The 27,316-nt window shown below is 68.7% G+C and overlaps 4 protein-coding genes across 4 annotated transcripts; 3 read left to right on the top strand and 1 right to left on the bottom strand.

The window, feature by feature from the left end:
* Window positions 1-150: 150 nt before the first annotated feature.
* On the top strand, window positions 151-2,441 carry PNPO (pyridoxamine 5'-phosphate oxidase). The gene is made up of 7 exons (XM_088532615.1): window positions 151-279; window positions 844-968; window positions 1,054-1,153; window positions 1,241-1,294; window positions 1,567-1,695; window positions 1,803-1,873; window positions 2,276-2,441. Exons 1-7 carry the CDS (start codon window positions 151-153, stop codon window positions 2,439-2,441), a joined length of 774 nt encoding a protein of 257 aa, XP_088388741.1.
* A 2,992-nt stretch (window positions 2,442-5,433) lies between these two features.
* On the bottom strand, window positions 5,434-5,748 carry PRR15L (proline rich 15 like). The gene has a single exon (XM_088532614.1). The coding sequence runs from the start codon at window positions 5,746-5,748 to the stop codon at window positions 5,458-5,460; it is 291 nt and encodes a 96-aa protein (XP_088388740.1). The 3' UTR covers window positions 5,434-5,457.
* A 1,691-nt stretch (window positions 5,749-7,439) lies between these two features.
* Window positions 7,440-11,068, top strand: CDK5RAP3 (CDK5 regulatory subunit associated protein 3). Its single transcript, XM_088532666.1, has 14 exons — window positions 7,440-7,482; window positions 7,640-7,685; window positions 7,759-7,890; window positions 8,090-8,190; window positions 8,273-8,321; window positions 8,461-8,639; window positions 8,925-9,061; window positions 9,214-9,358; window positions 9,557-9,673; window positions 9,787-9,862; window positions 9,979-10,067; window positions 10,333-10,538; window positions 10,660-10,831; window positions 10,972-11,068. The coding sequence occupies exons 1-14, from the start codon at window positions 7,477-7,479 to the stop codon at window positions 11,035-11,037; spliced, it is 1,521 nt and encodes a 506-aa protein (XP_088388792.1). The 5' UTR covers window positions 7,440-7,476; the 3' UTR covers window positions 11,038-11,068.
* Window positions 11,069-18,099: 7,031 nt separating this feature from the next.
* On the top strand, window positions 18,100-25,473 carry NFE2L1 (NFE2 like bZIP transcription factor 1). Its single transcript, XM_088532665.1, has 5 exons — window positions 18,100-18,644; window positions 22,379-22,594; window positions 23,057-23,146; window positions 23,463-23,624; window positions 23,994-25,473. The coding sequence occupies exons 1-5, from the start codon at window positions 18,126-18,128 to the stop codon at window positions 25,314-25,316; spliced, it is 2,310 nt and encodes a 769-aa protein (XP_088388791.1). The 5' UTR covers window positions 18,100-18,125; the 3' UTR covers window positions 25,317-25,473.
* The last annotated feature ends 1,843 nt before the right edge of the window (window positions 25,474-27,316 follow it).

Raw genomic sequence — 27,316 nt, 5'->3', positions numbered from 1 at the left:
GGTCCCGCCCCCTCCGCCTCCCCCTATTGGCTGCGCGGGCGTCCCCTCCGCCTCCCCATTGGCGGCCCGCTCGCCGCCCCCTCCTCCCCGCCAAGCAGCGGCGGCGGGGGGCGTGTCCGTGGGCGGGGCTTGCCCCGGCGGGGCGGGGCGATGCTGGCGGCCGCCGCGGGGAGGGGGCTGCGCGCTTTGGCCCTGCCGGGCTCCCGTCTGCGGCGCGCGGGCCGCGCTCCCGCCATGGACCTGGGCCCGCTGCGGAAGAGCTACCGGGGGGACGAGGAGGTGGCGGCGCCGGGGGCACCGGGAGGGCGGCCTGGGCCGAGGGAACCCCCCCCCGCCCCGGTCCTGGGGCTGCTGTGACCCCCCCTCCCCCGTCCATGTCCCCGGGAGAGGGGTGGGACAGGGACCCCCCTGCTCTGCGCGTGTCCCCGGTCCCGACGTGACCCCCGTCCTTGTTTCGGTGTGACCCCCCCCCCAACCCGGTGTGACCCTCCCGGTGCCGAGGTCACCGCCCCCATCCCGGTGTAACCTACCCCCCCCCATACACATCCTCCCCCGTCCTGGTGACTGTCCCGGTCCCGGTGTGACCAACCGGGTCTCACTACGACCTCCCCCCGTCCTAGTGACCGTCCCGGTGTGACCCACCGGGTCTTGCCGCGATCCCCCCTCCCCATCCTGCCGTGACCCCCCCGTGCCGAGCTGACCCCCCCAGCCCCCTCCCCGGTGACCATCCCGGTCCCGGTGTGACCCACCGGGTCCCACTGCGACCTCCCCCTGCCCCGTGTCCTGCCGTGACCCCCCCGTGCCGAGGTGACCCCCGGTCCCCGTTGCCGCCGGTGTCCGCAGGCCTTCGAGGAGCAGCACTTGGCCTCCCGTGACCCCATCGCGCAGTTCGGCGCCTGGTTCGCCGAGGCCGCGCGGTGCCCGCTCGTGGGGGAGGCCAACGCCATGTGCTTGGCCACCTGCACCAGGTGACACCCCCGTCCCCGCGCGTGTCCCCCGCCGCGGGGACGCGGCCGCTCCGTCCCGGCGCCGCGCTCACCCGCGGCCCCGCAGGGACGGGCGGCCCTCGGCCCGCATGGTGCTGCTCAAGGGCGTCGGGCCGGACGGCTTCCGCTTCTTCACCAACTACGAGAGCCGCAAGGGCAAGGAGCTGGTGAGTCCCGCGGCCCCGCAATGGCCCCGCGGTGGCCCCGTGGCCCCCGCTCGACTCACACCTTCTCCTGCCGTCCTCCTGCTCCAGGACTCCAACCCCTTCGCCTCGGCCGTGTTCTACTGGGAGCCCCTCAACCGCCAGGTCTGTGGTTGCCGCTGGTGCCCGCAGGGTGCCGGGGGGCAGCTCCTGGGCGCCTTGGTGCCATGCTGGGGACGACCCCGCGCAGGGTGGCACGTTGGCTTCCCTGCCTGCAGCTGGCGGCTTTGGGCGCTCGGTGGCTCCTGCCTCCCTTTTGCCCTCCCCTGGGCCGTGGCAGAGACGTGGGGCTCTTGGGGACGTCCTCGTGCGTGGAGGGAGGGTCGGGCGATGGAGCGGGGCTGCTCGGGGGATCCCATCCGGCCCTGCCCGCGCAGGTGCGGATCGAGGGCTCCGTGAAGCGGCTCTCGGAGGAGGAATCGGAGCGGTACTTCCACTCCCGCCCCAGGAGCAGCCAGATCGGCGCCGTCGTGAGCCACCAAAGCACCGTCATTCCGGACCGGGAGGTGAGAGCTGCGGGGCTGGCGCTGTCCCTGTCCCGCAGGGCCCTGGGGTCCCTCTCCCTGCTCTGCCGGTGCCCCGGGGCTTCACTGCATCTCCATTTTCCCCCCAGTATTTAAGGAAGAGGAAAGCGGAGCTGGAAGAGCAGTACAAGGAGACAACAGTGCCGAAGCCGGCGTACTGGTGAGTCCCGCAGTGCGACACGGGGTCGTCCTGCTTGGAAAGGACCTGCAGGATCACGGAGTTCAACCGTAACCCTGCGACACCGAAGCCGTTAACCCGCCTCCCCGAGCGCCCCGTCCACACGTCTCCTGAGCGCCACAGGGACGGTGACTCCCCCCGGGCATCCTGTTCCAGCGCTTCACCACTCTTCCCATGTAGAAGTTTTCCCTAATATCTAACCTGTAGCTCCCTGATCAGCATCACCGCTAACCGCAGGAGCTGGGGGCTTCCTTGTGTCCCCAGATCCAGAGTGTGTCTGGATCCGGGGCCAGGAGATGCCAGGACAGCCGGTACCCCCCGGCGCCGCTCGCCGTGCGCACGGGCCGGCCCGGGGCTCCCTAACGGCCCGTGTTTCCCTCGCAGGGGGGGCTACGTCCTGCAGCCGGACGTCGTGGAGTTCTGGCAGGGCCAGACCAGCCGCCTGCACGACCGCATCGTGTTCCGGCGCCTGCGGGACGGCGCGGCGCCGCCGGGCCGCCTGACGCACCGCGGGGAGGGCGCCTGGCTGTTCGAGCGCCTCTCGCCGTGACGCTCCGAGGGCAGCGGTAGCTCTGCCGGCCCCTCCTGCACTTCCCAGGGCTGCCCTCGCCCTGCCCTTCCCGGGAAAACAGCGTCCGGCCCCAGCGTCAGCGGCTCCCGGAGGTGGGTGCCCCCCGGGCAGCACGAGGAGCAACCGCTCCCCGTGCGCCTGGCAGCTACTTAATCATGTTGGTGATCGTGGCAGTATCGTGAGAGACCCCAGAACACCCTGTCGTGCCCTGCTACTAGGACCAATTTTAGCTGAAATCGTGCAATTTGCTCGTTCTGTGCAATAATGTGTTTGACTGTGGCTCCGACGGCCCCGCCAGTGCTGGCGGCGGCCGCGCGCGTCCCCGCCGGGACCCCGGTGCTCGGCCTGGCCGTACCCGCGGCCCCGGCGCTGCTCTTGTGCAAATTTGCTGAAAATAAACCCTGGTGGGAGCAGAGGCGGCTGCGGCTCCGTGCGGGGTCGTTCTGGCTCCGTTCGCGCTCTGGGCAGGCTCCGTTCCAGCTCCATGCGGGGTCTGTGCCAGCTGCATTCCGGCTCCGGGCAGGCTCCGTTCCAGCTCCATGTGGAGTCTGTTCTGGCTCTGTTTCGCCTCCGTGTGGGGTCCGTCCTGCCTCTGTGCGGGCTCTGTGCCAGCTCCGTTCCAGCTCCATGTGGGCTCCATTTCGGCTCCGTTCCGGCTCTGTGCCAGCTCCGTTCCAGCTCCATGTGGGCTCCGTTTCGGCTCCGTTCTGGCTCCGTGCCGGCTCCGCGCTCCGGCAGAGGGAGCCGGCCGCCCGCGCTGCCGCGGGGTGGGAATCCCTCCGCTCAGACCCCGGCAGAGGGTGCTGGCGGCCCGGGAGCCGCTGGCTGCTTTTCCCACCTCTCTTGGGCCGCGTCCCAGTGAAACCGGCCCTGATAACCTTTGTCCTCCCCAGCTCCGTGCACATATTTGCTTTCTCGCTCGTTTGCTCCCGGGATTGCAGGGTTGAGCTCCGGCTTTCACTGGCTGCAGGGAGTCCGGCTCTTCCCGGGCTGGGCACGGAGGGTCCCTGGACCCGTCCGACTCCTGCGGCGTTGGCCGGGGTTTCTCATGGCCGGGGGCTCCGCTCTGCCCCGGAGCCGCAGCCTCCCGGCCTGTGGCCCCAGGGCACACGTGGATGCGCTGGGCAAAGACCCTTCCCTGCCCGCACTGGATCCGCACAGGGATGCTGGTACCGGGGAGCTGCTCCGGCTGGATCCGTGCAGGGACCCCAGTACCGGGGAAGCTGCTCCCACTGGATCCACGCAGTCACCCTGGTACCAGGGAGCTGCTCCAGCTGGATCCGTGCAGGGACCCCAGTACCGGGGAAGCTGCTCCCACTGGATCCACGCAGTCACCCTGGTACCGGGGGGCTGCTCCAGCTGGATCCGTGCAGGGACCCCGGTACCAGGGAGCTGCTCCCGCACTGGATCCCTGCAGTGACCCCGGTACCGGACGCACTCGGCGCCTGCATTGAGCCCCTTGCTGGGAGCCCGGTCGGTGTCACCGTCCCTGCCCCTCCATTTGCAACGTGGCGCCTTCCCAAGGCGTCTCCCTGTCTGCGGAGCGGCCGTCCCCATCCCGCCGGCCCCCGACGTGGGGACACCGGGAGGTGTCAGGTTGACATTATCCTTAAGGGATACGGATAATGGGAGCAGCTTGGCACCTGCTGCGCTTCCTGCTTGTCCCAGGGCTCGGAGCACTTGGCTTTCTCCTCCTCCCCCACCTCTTCCTGCTTTCCCCCGTGGGCAGGAACCTCCGCGGTGCCAGCGCGGGACAAAGAGCAGCCTGTGAAGCCGCCGTGTTTGGAGAGCAAACAGAGCCGCCGGCTGCTGCCCGGGGCTTGAACCGCAGCCCTGGGCACAACCCGGCCCTTCCGAGAGCCGGGAAGTCGCTGCCTGCTCTGTTCTCCCCCTGCGGGTCTGTCCCGGGCCGGGGTGCTGCTGGCGGCCACCTCCCTCTTGTCCCCCCTGTCCCCTCCTGCGTGTGGCACCGCTGGGGTCCCCATATGGGTGCAGCTGGCACCGGTGGCACAAGGACCCACGCGGGCACCGGTGCCTGCAAGGGGAGGGTCACCGGCACAGGGACGGGGCTGGGATCCCTCCGTGTCTCCCGGCAAAGCTCCCGGCTGCGCCGGGCAGCCCCCGACTCCCTGTGTTCCCAGAGCCGGTTTATTCACAAAGAGCAGAAGCAACAGCCGAGGCTCCCGGGAATCCCGTCGGAACAGGCGCTCCCGGGCTGCATCCATTCCTGCTGCCGCATAGAGCCGTCGGCTTCCTCCCGCGGTGGGAGCAGCCCATTCCTGGAGCCGGTTACAGGTGGGAATTCCAGGTCTCTCCCGGAAGGCTGGAGCCCTCTGAGGCCGCCGGAGCAGCGCGGGGCCCGCAGGGATTCACCGGCTGCTGTTACTTCCTGGAGGAGAGGGAGACGGCGCTTTGGGCAGCGCCGGCTCTGGGGAACGGGATGAACTCCTGAGTGCAAAGATCAGCGCAAACAGCCCCGTGCTGGGCACCACCGCCCCGAAGGAGCCGGCGCCGGCGTCCGTGAGCGCCGCTCGGACACGAGCGCTCCGAGCGGAGCCTTTGGCTGGGGACAGCAGAGGGGTTTCCAGAGGGTCTCATCTCCGCGGGAGAGGAGCCAGGGACATTGTGGCATTGGGCACGCGGAGCCGCGGGCGCCTGCCCGGCTCTGCTCCCCCCGGCTCAGCCCGACCGGCTCCTCCTCATCCCCAGCCCAAGGGCCGCGTCCTTGCGCCCTGTCCACGTGCCCTTGTCGTGCTGCGAGCCCACAGCGATCACCCTGTGGGGCTGAGCTGAAACCAGATGATTATTTCCTTACATAAACCCGATGCGAGTCCTTTTTCCCATCGGGATGGGGCCTGCCAGCCCTGCGGCACAAGCCGTGCTCCCGCTCGGTCCGTCGTCCGCAGCCGGGCCTGGGTGGCGCTGGGGTCGGCGGTTGTGGCGCGAGGGCCTCCGTCCTGCGGCTCTCTGCCCCCTTCCACAGCCCGCGGCGGCCTCACTTCTCCTCCCGCTCGCCGGCGGAGCAGAGGTTGGGGTTCTCGGCCAGCGTCGCCCGCACTTTCTTCTTCTCCTTGAAGCGGCCCGAGTTGGACACCTTGACGTGTTTGCCCTTGCTGTTCTTGTCCACGAGCTTCTCCAGGCGGGCGGCGAAGCCGGGCGCCTCGTCGCCGCCCGCGCCCTCGTGGCCCTCGCTGCCGTGGCCGTCCGGGCTCTCGTACAGCACCTTGGGCATGGACTTGCGCTTCCGCAGGAACGTCAGCCTCCACCAGCCTTGGTTCTCCGCCATCCCTGCCCCTCCGCGGCCGCCGGCTCCGAGCGCTGCAGGCTGGAAGGAGGATGCGGACGTTACCGGAGCCTTCCCCGTATTCGCTCTCCCTCGTGGTCACCTCTCCCGGGGCTCCCCGCCGACACGGCCCCCTGTTCCTAGCGCTTACGGGGACGTGCTCCGGAGCACAGACGAGTGTCCAGCTCCCTGCCGCTTTGACGGCACCGTCTCCCTTGGGCTGTCCCCGCGCTGGGACACCGGGAAGATGATGCTCTTATCCCTGTTGAGGCCAGCGAGCACCTGGGCACCCGCTCCTCCTGCAGGGACGGGAAGGGCTCCCCGTGTTCCCGGGAGCTGGCGGGGCCCTGGCTGCGCCCTGGCAGCCGGGAAAGGGCTTGGTGCCGAGCGTGGCTCCGGGGCAGGGACGCGAAGGCGGCTCCCGGGCGCTCCGAGTTAAACATTTCCCCGGGAGGGGATTTCCAGCTCCCGCTCCCGCGAGCCGAGCAGCCGGAGCCCCTTCCCACGGTCCCCGCTGCTCCCTATGGCCGCAACAGCCCCGCTCTTGCCGGGAGCGTCTCCGGCACCGGGCAGTCGCACCCGGTGGCCCCGTGTGGGTCCAGCCCCATCCCAGGCCCTTCGGCTGCAGCTCGAATTTGGGGGAAATCCCTAAAAGCTCCAGCAGGGCCCCCCGCCCGCCCGGACGGGCCCGGCCAGCCCCGCGGGGCGCGGGCGGCCCCGGAGCCCCCGCTCGCTGCCCGGGGCCGCGGAGGCGCCGCGGTACCTGTGGCCGCCCCGTGCGCTCCGAGTCAAGGTTACCGCGAGACGGGGCCGCCGCCGCCTGCGCGGCCGGGGGGGCCGGGCCAGGGCAGCGCTGAATATTCATGACCGGAGGCGGAGGGGGGGCAGAACCGAGCCCCGGCGGCCGCTACCGACGCCCCTCTGCCCCGGGGCAGCCCCGGCCCCGCGTTGCCCGCACCGGGCCGGGTTTCCCGGTGCCCACGGCGGCAGCGGGTGACCCGCCACCCCACGGCGACGTCTTGGCCCCGGGGGCGTCCCCAGGTGTAGGGGGGAGGCAGCACAGGGGGGCCCCGGTTGGTTCCGCGCCGGTTCCGCTCCTCCCGCGTCTCCCTTCGCCCCGCCCCGGGTCCCATCGCCGGGCCGGGCCCCGCGGGCTCCTCCGGGCCGGGCCGGGCCCAGGGGCAGGGGGAGGCTCCGCGGGCACCGGCCCCCGCTCCGGTTCCCGCCCTGCCGGGGCGGGCGCTACCGGGAGGGGGCGGGGCGTGCCCGAGGGGGGCGGGGCCCGGTGCCGCGCGTGACGCCGCTGCCACGTGCCGGGCGCGTCTCGCCGAGCTCCCTGGATGCTGCGCTGCGCACGCGCGTCTCGCCGGCTTTCATCCTGATTGGCCGATTCCTCTCTTGACGCCGCTGCCACGTGCCGGGCGCGTCTCGCCGAGCTCCCTGGATGCTGCGCTGCGCATGCGCGTCTCGGCGGCTTTCATCCTGATTGGCCGATTCCTCTCTTTCCCGGACTCCTCGCGGCCAATCGGAGCGCCGGCACGTGGCTTTGTTTCTTCCGCCCTCTGCGCTCTCAAATCTCCTCGCTTCTTACTGATTGGAGGGGGCGGTGGAGCGGGGCGCGCTCCGATTGGCCGGGAGGCGGGAGGTGCGCGCGGGGATTGGCGGCGGGGGACGGAGGGGGCGGGGCTCGGCTGCCGAGCCGGGCGGAAGCGGAGCCGGCGGCGGGGCGTCATGGAGGTAGCGGGGGGTGGGGAAACGGGACCGTCCGGGGTCGGGGGGCGGGGGGTCAGGTCCGATCAGGGGCCCTAGGGCGAGGTGGGGGCTGGAAGCGGGGCCGGGCCGGGCCGGGCCGCTCCTCCGCGCCCCCCTCACGCCGCCGCCGCCGTCCCCGCAGGCCGCGCAGCAGCTGCCCATCGACATCCAGACCGGCCGCCTCCTGGGTACGGCCCCGCCGGGAGCCGCGCGGGGCGGGCGGCGCCCCCTCCCCGCTCACCGCGCTGTCCCCCCGCGCAGACTGGCTCGTGGACAGGCGACACTGCAGCCTGCGCTGGCAGGGCCACGTGCAGCTGCTCCGCGCCAAGATCCGAGGCGCCATCCAGGACATGCCGGAGAACGAGGAGATAAAGCAGCTGCTCGAGGGCTCCTGTGAGTAGCAGCGAGGCTGGGGGCAGCGGTAGTGGTGGCCGTGGGCGCCTGTGCCCAGGGGTGTCACCTGCAACGAAGTCCCTGGGTGAGGAGATGGGAACCAGCAACGTGGCCCCTTCCCATGGCTGGGCTGGGAGCTGGGCAGGATGCGACAGGTATCACTGGCCCTGCAGTGACCGCGGCTCCCTCTCCAACACAGACATCCACTACTTCCACTGCCTGCGGATTGTGGAGATCCTCAAGGGCACTGAGGCCTCCACCAAGAACCTCTTTGGGCGCTACTCGTCCCAGCGCATGAAGGTGAGGGATGGCCCGGGGATCGCGTGTCCGGCAGCGCCCGACCATCCACAGCCTCTCCCACCCTCTGCTTCCTCCTTCCCAGGACTGGCAGGAGATCGTGTCCCTGTACGAGAAGGAGAACACCTACCTGGGTAAGGCAGCTCCCTGCAGGGCCTGGGTGCCCTTTGGTCCCTCGGCTGGGAAGAGGAGCAGGTGCCGAGTCCCCCGGGGCCGCGTGCGGCCGGCGAGCTGGGCACGGGCACCGCGGTGGCATCTCCCTGCCCCCTGCAGCCGAGCTGTCCAGCCTGCTGGTGCGCAGCGTGAGCTACGAGGTGCCCTCGCTGAGGAAGCAGATCGGGAGGTGCCAGCTGGCCCAGCAGGACTTCGCGCGCCGCGAGGAGGAGTGCCAGCTGCGGGCGGCCGAGCTGCGGGAGCGTTTCTACGGCTCCTGCAAGCAGTACGGCATCATGGTGAGCTCCGGACCCACGGCGGGACGGGGGCTCTGCTGTTCCCTGCTCGGGCTCTGAGCCCTCTCCTGGCACGTGGCTCCCTGGGGCAGCCCCTTCTGCCTGCTCTGACCCGTGCAGGGCCCGGCAGAGCCCTGTGCAGGACCCCTTGTCCCAGGGGATCTTCCTGCGGTACCTATAGGAAGAGCTGAGCTTTGCAGGGAGACCCCAGAGCTGCTTTCCCAGGGGGACCTGCAGCCCTGGGCTTCCCCGCTTGCTACCCTGTCCTGTCCCGCTCTGGCTCCGCAGGGTGACAACGTGCGCCGGGAGCTGCTGGCCTTGGTGCAGGACCTGCCGTCGCTGCTGGCCGACGTCGGCGCGGGCGTCAGCGCGCTCTGCGAGGCCATCGAGCTGTACCAGGCCTGCGTGGAGTTTGTGTGCGAGAGGTGGGCAGGGGCAGCCCCGGTCTGTCCTGGCATGTTGGGGCAGCCGGTTTGGCTGGGAGGTCTCCCAGGTCTGAGCTCTCCCAGGGGCTCCCTGGGGGTGCTGGGGGCTCCCTGCCCCGGCGCAGCACCCATGTCCTTGTGGTGTCCCCCAGCTCCACAGAGCAGGTGACACCGCTGCTGCGGCACATGGCCAGGAGAGGCAACACGACCGTGTACGAGTGGAGGACGGGGCAGGAGCCCGTGCGGGTGGAGAGGCCGCAGGTGGAGGAGGTGCCGGAGCCGCCGAAGGAGGACGCGGTGTGTCCTGGGCAGCTGCCTGTCTGCCGTGTCCGTTAGTGCAGCAAAGGGCAGCGTGTGGCTGGGGGACAGCTGGGACAGGGAGGCAGCATCTTCCAGAGCTGCAGAGAAAGTGGCCAAGGCTCCCGGTTGGGGATGGCTGTTGCAGCCCCCGGGATGTGGCCGGGGCTATTGCGGGGTCTCTGCTCTTCTCTCTAGATCGACTGGGGGGACTTCACGCTGGAGCCGACCGCTGGCAGCGCCGGCGCCGCTGCAGACGGGGGAGCCCAGGGTGATGAGATCGACTGGGGGATCACGCTGGAGCCCGGCCCGCAGGTGCGTCCCCAGCGGCTGCACAGCCTGGACACGGCCGGGCCAGGGGACGTGGGGCCAGGGCTGGGGACATGGGGCCAGGCACCCCTGTCTCATGGGGCTCCCTCCTTTCGCAGCAGGATGATGGCATCGACTGGGGAGATGGTGATGGCGATGGGGCGCAGATCACAGTGCTGGAGGCTGGCACCGAGGGTGAGCGCGGCCGCAGGGGAGCGTGGCAGTCCCGATGGGCATGGGGACATTTGTCCCAACTGCAGGATCCCTTTCCCACTGCTTTCCTGCCCCCTTCACCCTGGCTTGTCCCCCAGTGCCAGAGGGTGTTGCCTGCGGCTCCGACGCCCTGACGCTCCTGGAGAACCCGGAGACCCGGAGCCAGTTTTTGGATGAGCTCATGGAGGTGAGCGTGGCTCCGTGGCCGGCTGGACCCTCGGCCCTCCTGAGCAAGGGACAGCTCTGCCATGTGCCTTGGGACATGGAGACAAAACTCCCTTGAGCTCCAGGGACAACCCAGGAGCCCTGGTCCCCTTGGCTTGCACCAGCCCAGGGCTGTCAGAGCTTGGGAGAGGAGCCAGGAGTCCTGATACCTGTGTCCCTCCATGCCCTCGGGCTGGGGCCATCTGGTGCCTGGAGCATCCCCTGCCTCGCTGTCCTTGTCCTTGCAGCTGGAGCTGTTCCTGTCGCAGCGGCTGGTGGAGATGGGCGAGGAGGCCGACGTCGTGGCCGTGAGCCAGTTCCAGCTGGCGCCCGCGGTGCTGCAGGGCCAGAGCAGCGCCCGCGTGGCCTCCCTGCTGGCCTCCGCCCAGGCTCTTATCGGGCAGCTCAGCACCCGCCGCATGCAGCACCTCTTCATGATCCTCGCGTCGCCCAGGTGAGGGGGGACATCTCTGAAGGTCCTGGGAGCTGCCGTGGAGCTGCTGGAGATCCTGGGGCAGGGGTGGCACCCGGATGGGACACGGCGGGTGACGGAGGTGCTGGCTGTCCCCGTGCAGGTACGTGGACCGCGTGAGCGAGCTGCTGCAGCAGAAGCTGAAGCAGGCGGAGCTGCTGCTCTTGAAGAAGGAGACGATGAGCCGGAAGCGGCAGGAGGCCCTGGCAGAGCAGGGCGCCCTGGAGCCCAAGCTCGACCGCCTGCTGGAGAAGACTAAAGAGCTCCAGAAACTGGTGAGAGGCAGCACCGGGCAGAACCGGGGGGGAGCTGCTGTCCCCAGGAGCCCCCTCCTCCGAGCCAGGTCACCCTCCCCAGCAGCTGCTGCTGCCCCCAGGCTGCATCTGCCGCCCTCACTTGGGGCTCTGTTTCCTAGATCGAAGCAGACATCTCCAAGCGCTACGGCGGGCGCCCCGTGAACCTCATGGGGGTCTCTGTGTGAGCACGAGGACAGCGTGGGCCGTGCCCGCAGCTCCCCAGGGACCTCGCTCTGCGGCCAGCTGAGCCCTGCCGGGGCTGGTGACGCCGCTGTGGCCCCACCAAGGGTTTGGCAGCACGGAATAAAGCGGAGGCCCTTCTGCCACGCGGATCTTCACTGTGTCCCTCCCGAGCGCTGCATCTCGCTAGGACAGAGCCGAGGAGGCAGGAGCCCCTCGAGCCCTCCCTGTGACCCTGGTCCCAGCGGCTCCCTCGGCTGTTGGGTGGCAGGGGGACACCCGGCACTGCCCCTGGGGGGGCCCTGGCCTTACGGGCGGACAGCACCGGCCCAGCCCCCCCCGCCGGGGGTGGAAGGCGGGTGGGGGGCGGGAGGGCAATTCGATTTTAATTTCATAGCAGAGCAGTTGATTCATGGCTCGTTGTCGCCGCCGGTGACTCCTGTAATGACTTTCCATCACGATGACAAGTGGAGTGACACCGCTCATTATTCCTGCCGCTTGTTATCACGGCGCGGGGGGGACCCCCCCACCCCCCCGCCGGACAGTGAGTGATGGTCCCCATTAATCACGGCCGCGCGGCCCCCCCGCCTGCGCCTGCCACCCCCATCCATCCCCGTCACCACGGGGGAGAACCGGACCGGGTGGTACCGGGCTGTGTTGGGTGTACGGTGCTGTATTGGGTTGTACTCGGCGGGGCTGCGTGGTACCAGGCGGTATTGCGTTGTACCGGGCTGTATTCGGTAGTATTGGGCGGTACCAGGTTGCAGGGGGTTGTACCGGGCTGTATTGGGTAGTATTGGGTGGTACCGGGCTGTATTGGGTAGTACTGGTTGGTACCGGGCTGTACTGGGCCGAACCGGGGCCCCCTCCCCACTTTGGCGCCTCCTGGGAGGTCCCTGCCGCGGAACCCCTCCCCTCACTACGCCATGCTCTGGCCACGCCCCCGTCATGCCATTGGCTGCTGTCTCTCTGGTCCCGCCTCCCGCTGCTCTCCGGTCGCTCATTGGTCGCTCCAATCAGGGCGGTGTCGCTCATTGGTCGCTCCCCTCGGGGCGCGGGGGGATCCCAGCCCGCGCGCGGCGGGTCCCGAGCGCTCGCGGCCCCCGCGGCTCCCAGCGCCGGCCCCGCCTTGGCCCGAGGGGCCCGCGGGACCCCGCGGAGCGGATCCTCCCGGGGCTCCGTTCCTGCCGCCCTGCCCGGGCCGGGGGCGGAACCGAGGCCCCGAGCGGGGGCAGCCGCCCCGGGCTCCGCAGGAGCCGCGAGCGCGAACGTGGCCCCGTCACCCCCCGGGGGCCAGCGGGCCCCGCGGCGCCTTTAGCGGGAGCTGAACGCGCGGGATGGAGCGGGCGGGGGCCGTTCCCCCCCCCCCCGCAGCCGCTATGATTTAACCCGTCCCGCTCGGCCCCGCGCGGGGCTTTATTAGCCCCGCTCGGCTCTGTTATTAATATCCCTGTCTGGGCACCGTCCCCGAGATCTGATCGCGCATGAAATATTGGCCTCTGATGCCGATTGCTGTTCCCATTATCTCCAACATTACCCGGTGATAATGACGGAAAAATAAAATAACCCCCTTCCAGCCCGTCATAACGAGGAGCGGGGGTGGCAGTGACAGTGGGGATGGGGACGAGCAGTGGCCAGATGGAAGCAACGACCTCGCTGCCTTCACCCCTCGCGAGAGCGGTCACCCTTGGGGGCTGTGGGGCGATGGAGGGGACACAGGGGTCAGGGGCACGTGGGCAGGGAGGGGACAACACGGACGGAGGACTACATGGCTCAAGGGATGTGTAGATGAAGGGGGCTTGCAGTGGGGACACAGAGGGGACCGTGTAGATAGAGGTGAGGTAGATAGAGGTGACATGGGGAATGGAGGAGATGCTTGGGCTGAGGGGATGTGTAGATGGAGGGGATGTATGGACGGAGAAAGCAGCACCCTGTCCCCAATGTCCCTGGCTCCTCAAGCGCCACTTGTCCCTGTGTCTCTGCTGGGGACACCCCAAGACTGGCTCTGCCTCCCCCCTCGGCGGCTGCGGGGCCTGGCGGCTGCTCCAGCTCGCCTGCCAGCCTGCGATTTAATTAGCAATTAAGGGTCCTTCCATCTGCTCGGGGCCCCATTAACGACGTCCTCACAGCCATTTCGCTCCATCAGCTGCCACGTGGCAGGAGGGCCCCGCCAGCTACCCCTGTCCTTGCCTGCCCCAAGCCTCCCTCCCCATGTCCCTCCATCCCAATGTTGCTCCCTCCTCATGTCCCTGCATCCCTTCTTCCCTGCATCCCATGTCCCTGCATCCCTCCACCCTGCAGCTCCAGCCCTGCAGCCCTCAGTCCCTCCATCCTTACGTCCCTTGTCCCTGCAGTCCTGCATCCTTCCCTTGTCCCTGCATCTCTATCCTTCCACCCACGTATCCCTCTGTCCCTCACTCCATGTCTCTCCACCCTTCCATCCTCATTCCCTGCATCCTTCCATCCCTCTGCCTTCACCCCCTCCATTGTCCCTGTGTCCCTGTGTCCCTCCCCTGCTGCACAGGCTGCTCTGCCGGTGCCTCCACCCCCCGTTGGCTCCAGCAGGCCAGGGAGGAGGCTGGGACCGGCTTTCCAGGCCTTGGGAGCAGCAATAGGGGCCAGCGCCGGCCCCGCTCATGGAGCTCCTTGTAAGTACTCGCTCCGGCTCCGTGTTCCCGAAGCCGCAGCTGCTGCCCGTGACCCGAATGTTCCCCTTGGAGCCGTCCGTGAGGGAGCAGCAGCTGCTCCGCATGCGGCACCGGAGGGCCCCGAATCCCGCAGAGGCCACGGGAGCCCCGTGGCCAGAGCCTCCCCCGGAGCTCCACAGGTGTCACGAATGGGACAGGCCTCAGGCAGCTCTTGGGTCCTCCCGCTGGAGCCCTCGCGGCGCCCAGGGGGGCTCTTGCACCTCGTCCCCCCCCTCCCCGCCGCTCCGGGAGGCCCCGCGGCAGCCGCTGCCCCGCGCGAGGCCGCCGCGGAGGAGCCGCCGGCCCCGGGCAGCCCCATCCATCAGCGGCGACAGCCGGGGAGAGGCGGGAGCGGCTCCGCCGCCCTCCCCCGCGGGAGACAAAACCCGCTGCCAAGGCGAGGCCGGGGCCATCCATCAAGCGGCCGCCGGAACCGCCGCCCCCCGCGCTGAGGAAGACCCGGCCCCGCAGCCCCCACCGTGCCCGGCCGCGCGGGCGGGTGGCACCGGGCGGAGCGGGTGCAGGGGGACGGGGGAGGTGCAAGGGGACAGGGTGTAGGGGGAGCGGGTGCAAGGTGATGGGGGGGGTGCCAGGGGAGGGGGTGCAGGGGGACAGGGGAGTGCAAGGGGACAGTTGCAGGGGGCACGGGGGGGCTGCAAGGGGACAGGGGTGTGCAAGGGGGACAGGGGGTGCAAGGGGACAGGGGTGTGCAAAGGGATGGGGGTGCAGGGAGACGGGGAGGTGCAAGGGGACACAGTGCAGGGTGACACGGGCACAGGGTGACACGGGCACAGGGCGGCGCGGGGCTGGCCCTGCCAGGCTGTGGGGTGGGTGGGCAGCTCCGAGGCTGCGGCGGGCCGGGGCGCTCAGGGCTGCCCCGAGTGGGTGAAAGCGGCACCGGTGCCATCCCCACGCAGGCGGGAGCCGCGGGGGGGGCTCCGTGCATGTGGTGCCACCGACCCGGTGCCCCCCTGTCACGGCCGGGTCCCGCCTGAGTGACGGCTCCGTGGCCCCTCTCGCCCTGCTGTCCCCTGGGGCCGGTGCCCCTTTGCCCCCCCCCCCAGCCCCGGGGCCATTGAGAGGTGGCGGCGCCTTTGTCCCCGTGTCACCCACGGGGGCACCGGCTGTCGGTGGGGCTGGCCGGGCCCCCTTGGCGCTGCCCTCCTCCTCCTCCTCCTCTTTGTTCTCCTCTCCCGCCTTCCCGGGCAGCTGCTCCTCCAGTGCAGACACTTCCCGTGCCATCCCCGCCATGGGGACACTGAGCTGGTGACACCCCCGGCCATGGCCATGCCGACCCCTCCCGCCCGTTTGGGGCTGCTGCGGCTCCCGGGAGGGGTCCAGGTCTTGGCCTCCCTCCCCGGGGCTGCCGAGGGGCTTTGGGGACCTGCAGCTGGGCGGGTGGGTGTGGGGACCACGTTGGCGTGTCCCCACCATGGGGACATGTGTCCCGGCTACCCCAAAGCCCAAGGATCCCTGGCTGGCAGGAGCGGGGGTGACACTCTGCAGGCTGCTCTCCCAGCTGGCACCATCGAGGGGACTCAGGCATCCAAGCAGCGGCGGGTGATGACACCCCTCACCGCCCGCTGGGACACAGACAGGGCAATGGGGACATCAGGTTGTCACCTACCTCCCATGGCCCTTGCGGCAGGGGGTGTTTGGGTGTTTGCTGGGCCCTTGTCTGCGCCCCTTGGGGCAGAGGGTGACACCAGGGCCGCCCTGCTGGCTGGGGGCGGGGTGAGGGTGACACTGGGGTCCCTGGTGCCAGCCCTGGGGGCAGCTCCCGGGGCGGGGCGAGGGGGGGCGGTCCCCGCCGTGGGGAGGGCGGGGGGGTCCCGCGGCTACCGCGCCCGCCCGCAGGTGGCGCTGCAGGACCGCGAATGGCCCTTGCGGGGGCGGGACGCGGGGGCGGGGCCAGACCGCACACCGCACCTTATATGGGAAAGGGGGCGGGGTTATGCTAATGTCTTTCCAGGGAGCATCGCGCAAACGGCGGCTGCGGGCGGGGCGTTAGGGAGAGTCGCGGGGGCGGCGGGCGCGCCCGGCCCGGGAGTCCCGGGTCCGGCAGGTCGCGTTGAGCAACCGGCTCCCGCCCCCGCGCCTTGGTGACTCACCGGCTGCCGCTGACCCCGTGCACGTGGCTGGAACCTGCAGGAGCGGCGCTGGGGGGGGGTCCCGTCAGGGGCAGAGAAAGGCCCCGATCCTGCTCCCAGCCAGAGGCTGGTCCGGCCCCGAGGAGCCGTGCTGGGAGTTGCACGGGCCAGGGCTGCATCCTGCCCGTGTTCCCCGTTCTCCTGGTTGAACTCACGCCCGGGTCTGGTGGCACCTGGCTGGGTCATGAGCTGGAGAAGGGCTGGCCCTGTGGCAAACTGCCGGGAATCCTGGGTCCGGCCGCACCCTGGCTCTCTTGGCTGCTTCACAGCTTGTTTTCCAAGGGAAAATTCGGGAGCTGCTGGGAGCGGGCATAGGGCCTCGGCAGGGCAAGGGAGACGCTCGCCTCCCTGCAGCGCTTCACCCGCAGCTGCCTGGGAGCTGCTCCCGCATTTGGGGCATTTTGTGCCTGAGGGGTGATTCCCAGGGAGGCTGGATCCACAGAACCCTGCGCGAAGCCGCCCCAGGCTGGGCCGCGCCGCCCTGCTGCCACATGCGGGGGCCGCCAAACCGGGCCGAGCTCAATAACCCGCCGGGGGTGGCGCTGCTGACGCTGGCTGAGCTCTGCCCTTGTTTATTTATTGACTTCTTGGCGCTCCCATCACGCAAGCGATAACCCTGCTGGGGGGGCTGGTCCGCGGGGCCGCCCGTTAATGGCGCCCGTCGGCCGGGCCCGGATCCGCAGATGGCGACGCCCCCACGGCCGCCCCGCGCCCGCCGCGAGGCCGAGGGGCGGCGGGCGCCATGGCAACAGCTCCAGGGCGGGGTCCTGCCTTATCTGGATTGGTGCGCGCGGCTGCCACTCAGCGGCCGGCTCCTGCGTTTCGTCCCATTGGTCACCGCCGCTGCCACTCAGCGGAGCCGCCGCATCCCATTGGTTGAGCGCCTTGTCGCTCAAGCCGTGCGCGCGGGGGGGGGGCAAGCGGCCTCGTTTCGCTTCTGCGGGAGCCTCGCGGGAGAGGAGGGGGGCGGGAGCAGCGGCCCTTCTCGCCCGCCGATTGGCCCACCGCGCCGCCCATCGCGGCAGGGGCAGGGCCGGGGGCGGGAGCAACACCTTGCCGGCCGCCGTCCATTGGTCGGGCTCCTCGTTCCGCCTCCCCGCTGCGGGCGCCGATTGGCGGGGGCCTCCGCGCGAGGCGGGCGGGGTGGTGGCAGTTGTGGCCGGGCGGGGAGCGCGGCGCCGCCGGCGGCTGCGGGGCCGGGAGGCGGGAGCCGGCGGCGGCGGCGGCGGAGAGCGGGTAGCGGCGCCGGGCGGGGGCCGCGCGGCGGCGGCGGGAGGCGGCGGAGGGCGGGGGGGGGGCACTGAGGGGACAGCGAGGCCGCGCGGGAGGGGGGCGGGTCACGAGGAGCTTTGGCCGGGGGGGTGGGATCTTAAAGGGGCCGCAGCGGCGCAGGGAGGTCTTAAAGGGGCCGCAGCGGCGCAGGGAGGTCTTAAAGGGGCCGCGGCGTCGGGAGCCGCCCCAGGGCAGCGGCCGCGGCCTGAGGCCTGGCCGCCCGCGGGGGTCCCGGTGCGGGAGCGGGCCGCGGCGCGCGAGGCAGCGGGGCCGGGCGCCTCCCGCGGGGGGAAGTTGACGCAGCGCGCTAAGAATAGCCCGGCGAGGGGAAGCGGGGACAATGGTGTCGCCGAGGGGACCCTTTGTGGCGCGGGGATCCCGGGCTCCGCGGGGTCGCCCACGCGCCCGCGTTGTGTTCCAGCGGCCGGGAGCGCAGGAGCCTTTGGACCTTCCCCTGCTCGTTACCTTCGGCTCCTAGAGGCTCCGCAAGAAGCTTCTCGGAGCGGGACGGGAGCGGGCGCCGCGCCGGAGCGCGGCCAGGAGCCGGGGCCTTGCGGGAGCTGCTGTATGTGGAGTTTCGGGACAGTAAGTCACGTGCATTTTTATGTGGCTCCGCACGGTGCTGCAAAACAGACAGGGCCCGAAGAGGAGGGAAGGGCCCCGGAGGGCGGATGGGGGCTTTGGAAGTGGCTTTTTCACTTTTTGAGATTTAAATCTCTAATTGGACTCTCTTGGCCAAGTTCTGACATATTAGGGGTTTTAAAAATCAAAACCAAAATCGTCCTAGGCTCAAAGTTTTGAACGTTCTGTAGACTTTTAGCTTGTTGTTTTGCAATAGCCTGAACTCTTAAGTCTTTGTGCTATTTTGCTTGCCTAAAAGCAGGGCAGAGGAAAGACAAACCCATCCAACCTGTTGTGTGGAGAATTAATGGGACATTTTTTTCTTTTAACCTTCCCCTTGCTTTCTCCTTTCCTCCTTCAGAAATGCTTTCTCTGAAGAAATATTTCACCGAAGGCCTCATCCAGTTCACCATCTTGCTCAGCCTCATCGGCGTTCGCGTGGACGTGGACACCTACCTGACCTCGCAGCTGCCCCCTCTTCGCGAAATCATCCTCGGCCAGAGCTCTGCTTACACTCAGACCCAGTTTCACAACCTGCGCAACACCTTGGATGGATATGGCATCCATCCAAAAAGCGTAGACCTGGACTATTACTTCACAGCTCGCAGGCTCCTCAACCAGGTGAGGGCCCTGGACAGGTTTGAGGTGCCCAGCACCGAGGTCAACGCCTGGTTGGTGCACAGGGACCCCGAGGGCGCCGTGTCCAGCACCCAGCCCAGCGCCGGCATCGCCCTCGAGAGCGGCAGCGGCCTGCAGGATGGCACCGGCCCCGACAGCCCCGGCGGCGGCGTGAGGGAGAGCGGAGCGGAGCAGGGCTTTGGGGAAGAGCTGGAAGATCTGGGAGCGGTGGCGCCTCCGGTGAACGGGGACCTGACCAAAGAGGTAGGCGGTGCCTTTTTTCGACTAAAAACGTGTGACAGGAAAGAACGGGAGCCCTGTGAGGACTCAGGGCAGGGCTGGCTCTTGCGTGTTTGGTATCTACCAAAGCCTGGTGGAGGGAGCAGGACTTTGTACCTTGCACGTGCTTAGCGCTTTGGAAAAGTGAGCCCTGCTTGGGAGAGGCACGGCCCTGACCCGAGCTTTAGCAAGAGGGCTCCTGGTGTAGGCGGAGCTTTTTGTGTTTTTTTGCCTTTATTTTTTCACTTGTGTTTATTTGGTCTGAAAGTAGCAGTGAGAGGGGGTGACAGGGTTGGGATCGGCCTGTGCCTGTTGTGAAACTGATAACACAGGGAAATAAACAGGAGCGTTGGGTAACAGCCCCGTCCCAGGTGTCGAGGGCTTGGTTGGGTTACTCGCTGCTGGAGCTGGTCCAGTTGCTGTTTATTGCCTGGATTTTCATCAGAGAGGGGTGGGGACAGGAGCGGTGGAAAGTGGTTCGTTTCTCCGCGCAAAACGGGGTGACGCAATCGAGTCCTGGCCCCCAGGAGCTGCTGCTCTCTCTGCTTTCTGGCTTTGGTTGCTTTGTCGGGGCATGTTGAGCCTCAACATCTCCCTGGGCACGCTGTGCTCATGTCAGTGCTGGATTCCAGAGCTGCTTCTAGCTGTTGTTTCTCCCAGGCTGCTCCAGTCGGAGCTCAGTCGAGCTGCCAGGGAAAAAAGGGCAGGGAAGGAGCTGGATTTGACCCCCGCGAGCCGGGCTTGGTGTCCTGCGGCGAGGCCGAGGGGCGGTGGGGAGCTTTGCGGGCAGCTGCTGCGGATGCTCCCGCTCTGCCACGCGCTCCGTGCGCGGCAGCGGGCGGGATCTCGCGTGGGAATGACGCGGGGACCGCGCTCGAGCCGCAGCACCGGCTGCTCCTGGGGTGGCGGGAAGCCTCGCTCCATCCGCTGGGATGTCCTCGGTGCCAGCGGGATGCGGATCGGGGCTCACGGCCCCTTCCCGGCAGCCGGTGCCCGCGTGACCTTGGGCGTCTCGCGGGGAGCAGCTTCCGCACGAGGCGCTCGGAGCAGGACCGGGCTCACGGATCCGGCCTTGCCCCCGCGCAGCGAGAGGGGTGATCCCCTCTTTGGGGAACGGGGAGGAATCCAATGGAGTTTCCCTTTACCCAAGACCATCCAGATGCAGCCTATGGAAGGCTTGTTTGTTTTTCCCCATGCCTTGTATTCTAGGCTGGGCATGTTGAACATGGAGAACCTTTGGAATTACAATAAATGGCGCTTCCCCAGCGCAGGGGTTTTAGAGGAATTGAGACTAAATTTTACAGAAAACTCCGCTGCAGATTTGAACGACAGTGGGTCGGTAACTGCTGTTTCCCTGCAGCCTGCTTATCTGTGTCTTTAAAATACAGTCATGCATTAAATGCCCTTCGTGCTGCAAGAGGCCCGTGGATGCAGTGACCCTGCAACAAACCTGGCCAGCTGGGATGGGATTTGCTGGGAGCGAAGCTCCCGGATAATCCAGGCGGTGCCATGTGGGAAGGAGGCCCTGCCGTGCCGCAGGGTCCGTCCGCTCGCTCCTCCAGGGCAGCGTGGGGAATGTTTGTCCCTTGTGCGGGTTCCTGCGGCGCCCTCGGGGGCTTCTCCACCTTTCCAGAAGCTCCCGGTTTCGGCAGGCGGGAGAGGCTGTTTCTAGCGGCCCCTGCGCCGGCCGAGGGCCCGGCACCTTCCCGGCTGCTCCGTGCGGTGCCAGGAAATCCCGCGCGCGGCCCCGCCTCCGCGCGCGTCACGGCTCCGGTGCTCCCGGGTTATCCCGTCCCGCTCCGGGACGTCGGCTCCCGGCTCGTCGGGCGCTCCGCAGCCCCGGACGTGGCCCCAGGGGCAGCGCGCGGGGCCGCGATGCGACGCCGATGCCTTTAGGATGGGCTATAAATTTTTTCCATGGCTTCTCCTGGCGCTTGACGCGTTGCAGCGCGGCTCAGGGCACGCGGGCCGGGCACGACCTTGCTCTGGAATACGGCTGCGTTATTTTGGAAGGCAGAAATTTCCCTCGGGCACGACAGGGTTCCTGCAAGCCCAGGCAGGGAATAAGGGCTCTGCCCAAGAGGTCACCCTCCTCCCAAATATATATATATATATTTTCTGGCTTTTGCTTGTCATGTTGCTGGTATCCTAGACAAGGAGATATATCCTTGTGTCTCTCCCTATATATATCCCAAATTATTTGGGTATTTCCTCTGCAGCCCTGGGGGAGGAATTGTTGCCCTCTTTGGAAAGACCCGTCCTACGGCGTATCCACAACAAGAGGATAAAAATACCCGGGGCTGAAGCATGTGATGAGCGGCGGGTGCTCAGCGCCGGGGACAAAGCCGCCCGCGCGGGGCGGCCGCGCGGGGCCCGGGTCCCCTTACACTTGGCGGCGGCGCCGGGTTTGCTCCGTTCCCGGGGGAGGGGGACGGGCCCGGCACGCGCCAGGGCTGCGGCGGGGGGGCGGGTGTCTGCCCGCAGCGGGGAGAACGTCCCTGTCACTGTCGCTGGCTCCGCGCTGGAGGAATCTGGGAGTTTTTTTTCCCCTTCCAGCGTCGCTTTCCCGCTGTGGAAACAAGGGGATGAGCCAAGGTCATCCCGGCCTTCCTTCCCGCCGCTCCCCCGGGAAGCCGCGCCCGGGGACGCAGGGAGCGCGGGGCCGGCCCTGGCCCGCGCCGAGGCGGCTGCAGGGAAGGGAGGGGGTCCCGGAGCGGGGCCGGGATCCGCGCGGCGGGGCCGGGGCCGGGGCCGGGGCTGCAGCGCAGGGCCGGGCCCCGCGGGCGCTGCGGGGCGGGCGGCGGGAGCGGCCGCGCGGGGCGGCCCGGCTGGTTGCGGGGGGGGGGGGCGGTGGGGAAGAGGCAGCGCGGGCTCCCATTGGCCGGCGCGGCGGCCCCCGGCGGCGGCGATTGGGCCGCGCGGCCGCGGGGGCGGTGGTGCGGGGGGGAGGGGGCGTGGCCGGGCGGCCGCCGCAGCCTCGGCGGTGGCGCGGGGGGGCGTGGCCCGAGTGTCGCGGGGGGCGTGGCCCGGGGTGCCGCGGGGGGCGGGGCTTGGCCGCCGCCGCAGCCGAGGTGCCGGGCGGGGGAGGGGAGGGCGGGGCCGGCGGGGAGGGGCGGGGGGGGGGGGGGCGCCGCCGCCGCCGCCGCAGCCGCGCGGGGAGGGAGAGGGCGCGGGCGGCTCCCGCCGCCGCCGCCGCCGCAGCGGGGCCGCGGGCACCTGCGGCCGGGGGGGCGGGGAGGCGGCGATGCGCGCGGCCCCGCCCGGCCGCCCCCCCCGGGGACCATGAGCGGCGCGCGCGGCAGCCGGGGACATGAGAAAGGTACCGGCCGGGGGGGGGGGGTGCTTGGGGGGGAGGGGGGGGGTTTGGTTTCTCCGGTACTGCGGGTGCCGGGGGGGGGGTCTCCCCGCGGGGACCCCCGGGGGCGGCGGCCCGAGTTGCATCAGGTGTCCGGGGCTGCGGGGATTTTCCTGCGCGCTCCCCACCCCTTTATGCAAATGGCCGCGATGGCACCACGGGCTGGCGCGACCCGCCCGGGCCGCCGCCGCCGCCGCCACATTGGCCCGCGCGGGCCCCGCCGGCCGCCGCCGCCGCGCGCGGCCACGGGCAGCGGGGAGGGGGACGCGGCGGCCCCCGCCGGCCGCCCGCGCGCGGGGGCGGCCCCGGCCCGGGCGCGCGGGGAGCCCGCGGGCGCTCAGGGGAGGCCCCGTGTGTCTTGCAGGACATCGACCTGATTGACATCCTGTGGCGGCAGGATATCGATCTCGGCGCGGGGCGAGAGATCTTTGACTACAGCCACCGGCAGAAGGAGAGCGACGTGGACAAAGAGCGGAGCGATGGGCGGGAGCGCGGGGCCGGCTGGCGCGGCGCGGGGCCCGACGGCCCGGAGCGGAGCCTGCTAGTCGATGGCGAGACCGGGGAGAGCTTCCCCGCGCAGGTAACGGCGCCGCGGGGCAGGCGCCCGCGCTGCGACAGCGCCCGCGGCGGGTGGCAGCCAGCGCCGCCCTCCCCGGGGACGGCCGAGCTGCAGCAAAGGGGGATTTGGGGGCGGCAGCGAGGGCACGGGGCGGCCACAGTGCCCCCGTCGCAGCGTCCCCGTCGCGGTGCCCCCGTCGCAGTCTGGGCACGGTCCTCGCCGGGTCCTGCTCTGCCTCCGGGCGCTCCGGTAGAGCAGGGGGAGCCGCCGCCGCCGCGTCCCCGTCCCGGGGCGTCCCCGCGGCTGCCGCGCGCGCGCGGGGGCAGCGCTGACGCTCTCCGGAGCAGAGGACGGAGCCTGCGGAGCGCTGGGTGGGGCCTCGCTCCGCTTTGGATGCGCTGCAATCCCGCCCTGCTCCCGGAGCGCCGTGCCGGCCGCCGCCGCCCTGCTCCCGGGGCTATGACGGCCTGTGCTCTGCATCAGGTGCCTGGCGCGGAGGAGCAGACGGCGCTGTCCCTGGAGGAGTGTCTGCGGCTGCTGGAGGCCACCTTCCCCTTCGGGGAGCCTTCGCAGGTGAGCGGGGCCCCGCGCCGGCGCGCGGGGATTTTTGCTGCCTTTCCTGCCCCTAAGCCAGACCACAGACCCAGCAGGAAATTGGGTTACGCTGTTTAAGGAGGCTCCAGGCATCACGGCTGCGAAAGCAGCATGGAGAGGCGGAGGACGGGGGGGGGGATGGTCACAATTAATTAAAGACTTCTGGCTTTTGCTTCTAATTAGTTCATAGTGAAGCGGGGAGGACTAACTGCAGCCCTTGGCGTGGCACAAAGGGGCGGCCGCGGCGTGGGGCTGGCGGCCGCGCGGCCGGCACTGACTCTGCTCACGTGGTCAGTTCCCAGCTGCAGCCGTCCCCACCCTGAGCGACGCTGCGCCCGGCGAGGGCCGCGCTGCGGGCGGCCCGGGCGGCCTCCTGGCCCCGCTGCTGCCCGACGCCGAGGCCCCCTTCGACCTGGAGCAGCAGTGGCAGGACCTCATGTCCATCATGGAGATGCAGGTTAGCGCCCGCGGGGCCTCTCTCCGCAGCGGGGCCGCCGGGAGGGTAACACTGAGCGAGGTCGGTGGGCGCGAGTGGCCCTTCCTGCACAAACGCTCTCCCTTTGGCCGGCCTGTGGGTCTAGGGGCTGCTCCAAGCACTTGATTTTGGCGCTCGGGGGCAGCACCAGCTGCTTTGCTCTTTGCCCCATCCCCTGCGGTGCTGGCAGTGCCCTCAGCCCTGTGCAGCCGACGAGCGCTGCGGGGCCGCCGGCTCCTTGCGTGCGCTCCGCGTCGTCCTTCCTCGTGCCGGCTGGAACGCGCAAAGGGGCCTGGAGGAAAAGCCGGGCTGAGCACGGCTCGTTCCCGACCGCTCCCACCTCTCCCGCAGGCGATGGAAGTGACCAACAGCAGCGCCGAGCCCCTGTACAACGGGACGAGCGGAGACCTGCTGACCTCCAACTACAGCCTCGCGCCAAGCACTCCCATCAACCAGAACGTCAGCCTGCATCAGGCCTCGCTGGGCGGCTGCGCCCAGGACTTCTCCCTGTTCAGCTCGGAAATGGAGAGCCCGGCGCTGGCGGGCGGCTCGGCCCTGCTGCAGCTGGCGCCGGACAACTCCACCGGCCTCAGCTCCAGCTTCGGCTCCACCAACCTGAGCGGCATCTTCTTCCCGCCGCAGCTCAACGGCACCGGCAACGAGACGGGCGGCCCCGAGCTGCCGGACCCGCTGGGCGGGCTGCTGGACGAGGCCATGCTGGACGAGATCAGCCTCATGGACTTGGCTATCGAGGAGGGCTTCAACCCCGTGCAGGCCTCCCAGCTGGAAGAGGAGTTTGACTCCGACTCGGGGCTTTCTCTGGATTCCAGCCACAGTCCTGCTTCTCTCAGTAGCTCGGAAGCCTCCTCCTCCTCCTCCTCTTCCTCCTCTTCCTCCTCCTCCTCGTTTTCCGAGGAAGGAGCTGTTGGTTACAGCTCAGACTCTGAAAACGTGGACTTGGAAGAGACGGAAGGGGCCGTCGGCTACCAGCCCGAGTACAGCAAGTTCTGCCGCATGAGCTATCAGGACCCCTCGCAGCTTCACTACCTGCCTTACCTGGAGCACGTTGGCCACAACCACACCTACAACATGGCACCCGGCGCCCTGGAGCCCGAGGAGCCCAAGCTGCCCAACATCGGCAAGAAGAGCAGCAAGGAGAAGCCCTCCGAGTTCCTGGACAAGCAGATGAGCAGGGACGAGCACCGCGCCAGAGCCATGAAAATCCCCTTCACCAACGACAAGATCATCAACCTGCCCGTGGAGGAGTTCAACGAGCTGCTCTCCAAGTACCAGCTGAGCGAGGCCCAGCTGAGCCTCATCCGGGACATCCGGAGACGCGGGAAGAACAAGATGGCAGCCCAGAACTGCCGCAAGAGGAAGCTGGACACCATCCTGAACCTGGAACGGGACGTCGAGGACTTGCAGCGGGACAAGTCCAAACTGCTCAGGGAGAAGGTGGAATTTCTCAAGTCCATCCGCCAGATGAAGCAGAAGGTGCAGAACCTCTACCAGGAGGTGTTCGGCCGCCTGCGGGACGAGAACGGGCAGCCCTACTCGCCGAGCCAGTACGCGCTGCAGTACGGCAGCGACGGCAGCGTCATCCTGCTGCCGCGCGCGCTGGCCGAGCAGCAGGCGCGGCGGCAGGAGAGGAAACAGAAGGACCGGAGGAAGTGAGAGCCACGGCGGAGAGGGAAACTCGCTCAAGAGAGACCTGGAGAAGGGCTGAGCCTGGAAGAACTTAGAGGAACTTTCATGCCTTCGTATCCAATATATCTTCTCAACCATGACTGCTGCCGGGCCGTGTACAGCAAGAGACTGGTGCCCTCGGAGGGCGCGGGACCGCGCGCTGCGATGCCGATGGCTCCCTGCGGGGAGAGCCTGGGAGGAAGGGACAGTGCCCCGGCGAGCCCAGCGCCTCCGACAACCTGGAATCCTTTGAGCGCAGGAAAACAAGCTGGCATCACGGGTGGTGAGAATTGGCAGGGTGGAAAAACTACTGGTAGGAACTGGCTTTAAATATGAAAAGAGATTTAAGCAAATGAACTTAAAACAAGTTATAGGAGAGACATTTTTCTGAACTTCCAAAGTTCTGTGATTTCAGGTAGTTGTGTTTTTTTTGGTTTCTTTTTTTCCTTCCCCCCCTTTTTTTTTTCCTGAACCAGTTTTGACATCAGTGTGTGTGATCCAATCTGATTTAATTCCAGCATAACCACCATCCCTTCCTAGATCAGACCAGTGCACACATGGCCACACACGTGCCGTGACTTCCATTAACCCTTTCCAGCGTGCGGGAGCTGGAACTGCGGGAGCTGGAATGGGAGGCTGTCCCGGAGCGGGTGGAAGCGGGAAGGGTTAGGAGAAGCCACGCGCTGCATCCCCGCCGCCCAGCGACGCGGGACGAGGAGCCCGCGGAGCCGCTGCGTCCGCCCGGAGCGGCCGCGGGGCCGGCGTGGAGCACACGGAGCGCGGGGGGCTCTGGCTCCGGTTTGGGCACTCACAGCACTAGCCATCTCGTAGGATTCCCGTTTCTTTGATTTTTTTTCCTGCGCTTTGATTTTTCGGGCTTCAGCCCCCGTTTCCCCTATAGGGTCTAGAGTGCTTGTGTTGAGTAAAAGGGAGAAGCCCCAATGTTCAAAGCTGCTAAATGTTCTCTTTGCCATAACGATTCCGTGTACCCGTGTGATCACATGAGAGGATTCTCTTCTGTCCCCAGGTGTTGGTCTGACTGCCTTTGCTTTGAGGAGGGGGGTGGGGGTAGTGCCTTGATCACTGTCGGTCTCCGAGCCGGAGACCATCCTAGAAGCTGCTTGTACCGTAGAGCACAGCGGGGAGGTCCCGGACCCCGGCGGCAGCCCCGAGGCCTCACGTGGCCTCCCCGGCCGGGCCTGTGCGCGGGGCGCAGCCGAGGACACAGCCGGGGCCGCGGGGGAGGCCAGCGAGGCCCTCGTCCGGAGGCCGGGAAGGCTGCGGCCGGAGGCGGCTGCTGCCCGGGAGCGTTTCCCAGGACGAGCCCCGGGCTCCCTCCGCTCCCCAGCTCCTGAGCCTGGCGCTTTACTCACGTGGGAGCCGAAGCACAAGCCGTGGAGGTGCCGTGGGTGCGGGGAGGTCGGAATGCAGCCCTGCGTGTGTGTTTTAAATTATTTTCCTCTTAGAAACTTTATTTTAATGGTCTGTGACCTGTCAGGGAAAGAAGAGAGATTGTGTGAGCACAGGACAAAAATAAAACGGCTTATTCACTGTATGAGCATTTGGTTCTTGCATTTTCTTTCCTTCCCTTTTTTTTTTTTTTTTTAAATATAAAAATGCATTTAAACACCTAAGCAGCCAGGGCTGGTCCTGCACTGAGGGCCCAGGGGCTGTTTGCAGAGGGCCCCTGACCTGCTCTGGGGCCCAGAGCCCCCGTGACAGGGATGGAGCCAGGGCTGCCGCGTGTCCCCCGGGGCCAGAGGAGCTTCAGCAGTGCCTGGGCCCCCTCCTGCTCCTCGGCCGGACCTCGATGTCCTTCCTCCATCCTCCCTTCCCGCTGGGAGCACCGTCCTGCACAGCTGCACCGAGGGCAGCAAGCGGCAACGCGGGGCTCCCTCCTTGGGGCTCCGCATCCGCCGCCTCTTTGGAACTGGCTGTTGGGAGAGGGGACCCCGTGGGGACAAACCACGGGAGCAGAGGGAGGGGGG

This window comes from Tinamus guttatus, unplaced genomic scaffold (assembly GCF_059628265.1).
Source record: "Tinamus guttatus ecotype Peru unplaced genomic scaffold, ASM5962826v1 Tinamus_guttatus_pri_ptg000463l, whole genome shotgun sequence".
In the NCBI taxonomy this organism is placed as follows: Eukaryota; Metazoa; Chordata; class Aves; order Tinamiformes; family Tinamidae; genus Tinamus; species Tinamus guttatus.
This window is presented reverse-complemented; position numbering and strand designations above follow the sequence as displayed.

Bases quoted from the DNA above. Each gene is read 5' to 3' on its own strand.
- CDK5RAP3 (XM_088532666.1), top strand. The intron at 9,062-9,213 runs GTGGGCAGGGGC...GGTGTCCCCCAG, and splicing joins GTGGAGTTTGTGTGCGAGAG to CTCCACAGAGCAGGTGACAC. The intron at 9,674-9,786 runs GTGCGTCCCCAG...CTCCTTTCGCAG, and splicing joins CGCTGGAGCCCGGCCCGCAG to CAGGATGATGGCATCGACTG.
- PNPO (XM_088532615.1), top strand. From the start codon at position 151: ATGCTGGCGGCCGCCGCGGGGAGGGGGCTGCGCGCTTTGGCCCTGCCG. The intron at 969-1,053 runs GTGACACCCCCG...GCGGCCCCGCAG, and splicing joins TGCTTGGCCACCTGCACCAG to GGACGGGCGGCCCTCGGCCC. The intron at 1,696-1,802 runs GTGAGAGCTGCG...TTTTCCCCCCAG, and splicing joins CCGTCATTCCGGACCGGGAG to TATTTAAGGAAGAGGAAAGC.
- NFE2L1 (XM_088532665.1), top strand. From the start codon at position 18,126: ATGCTTTCTCTGAAGAAATATTTCACCGAAGGCCTCATCCAGTTCACC. The intron at 22,595-23,056 runs GTAACGGCGCCG...GCTCTGCATCAG, and splicing joins GGGAGAGCTTCCCCGCGCAG to GTGCCTGGCGCGGAGGAGCA. The intron at 23,625-23,993 runs GTTAGCGCCCGC...CCTCTCCCGCAG, and splicing joins TGTCCATCATGGAGATGCAG to GCGATGGAAGTGACCAACAG.
- PRR15L (XM_088532614.1), bottom strand. From the start codon at position 5,748: ATGGCGGAGAACCAAGGCTGGTGGAGGCTGACGTTCCTGCGGAAGCGC.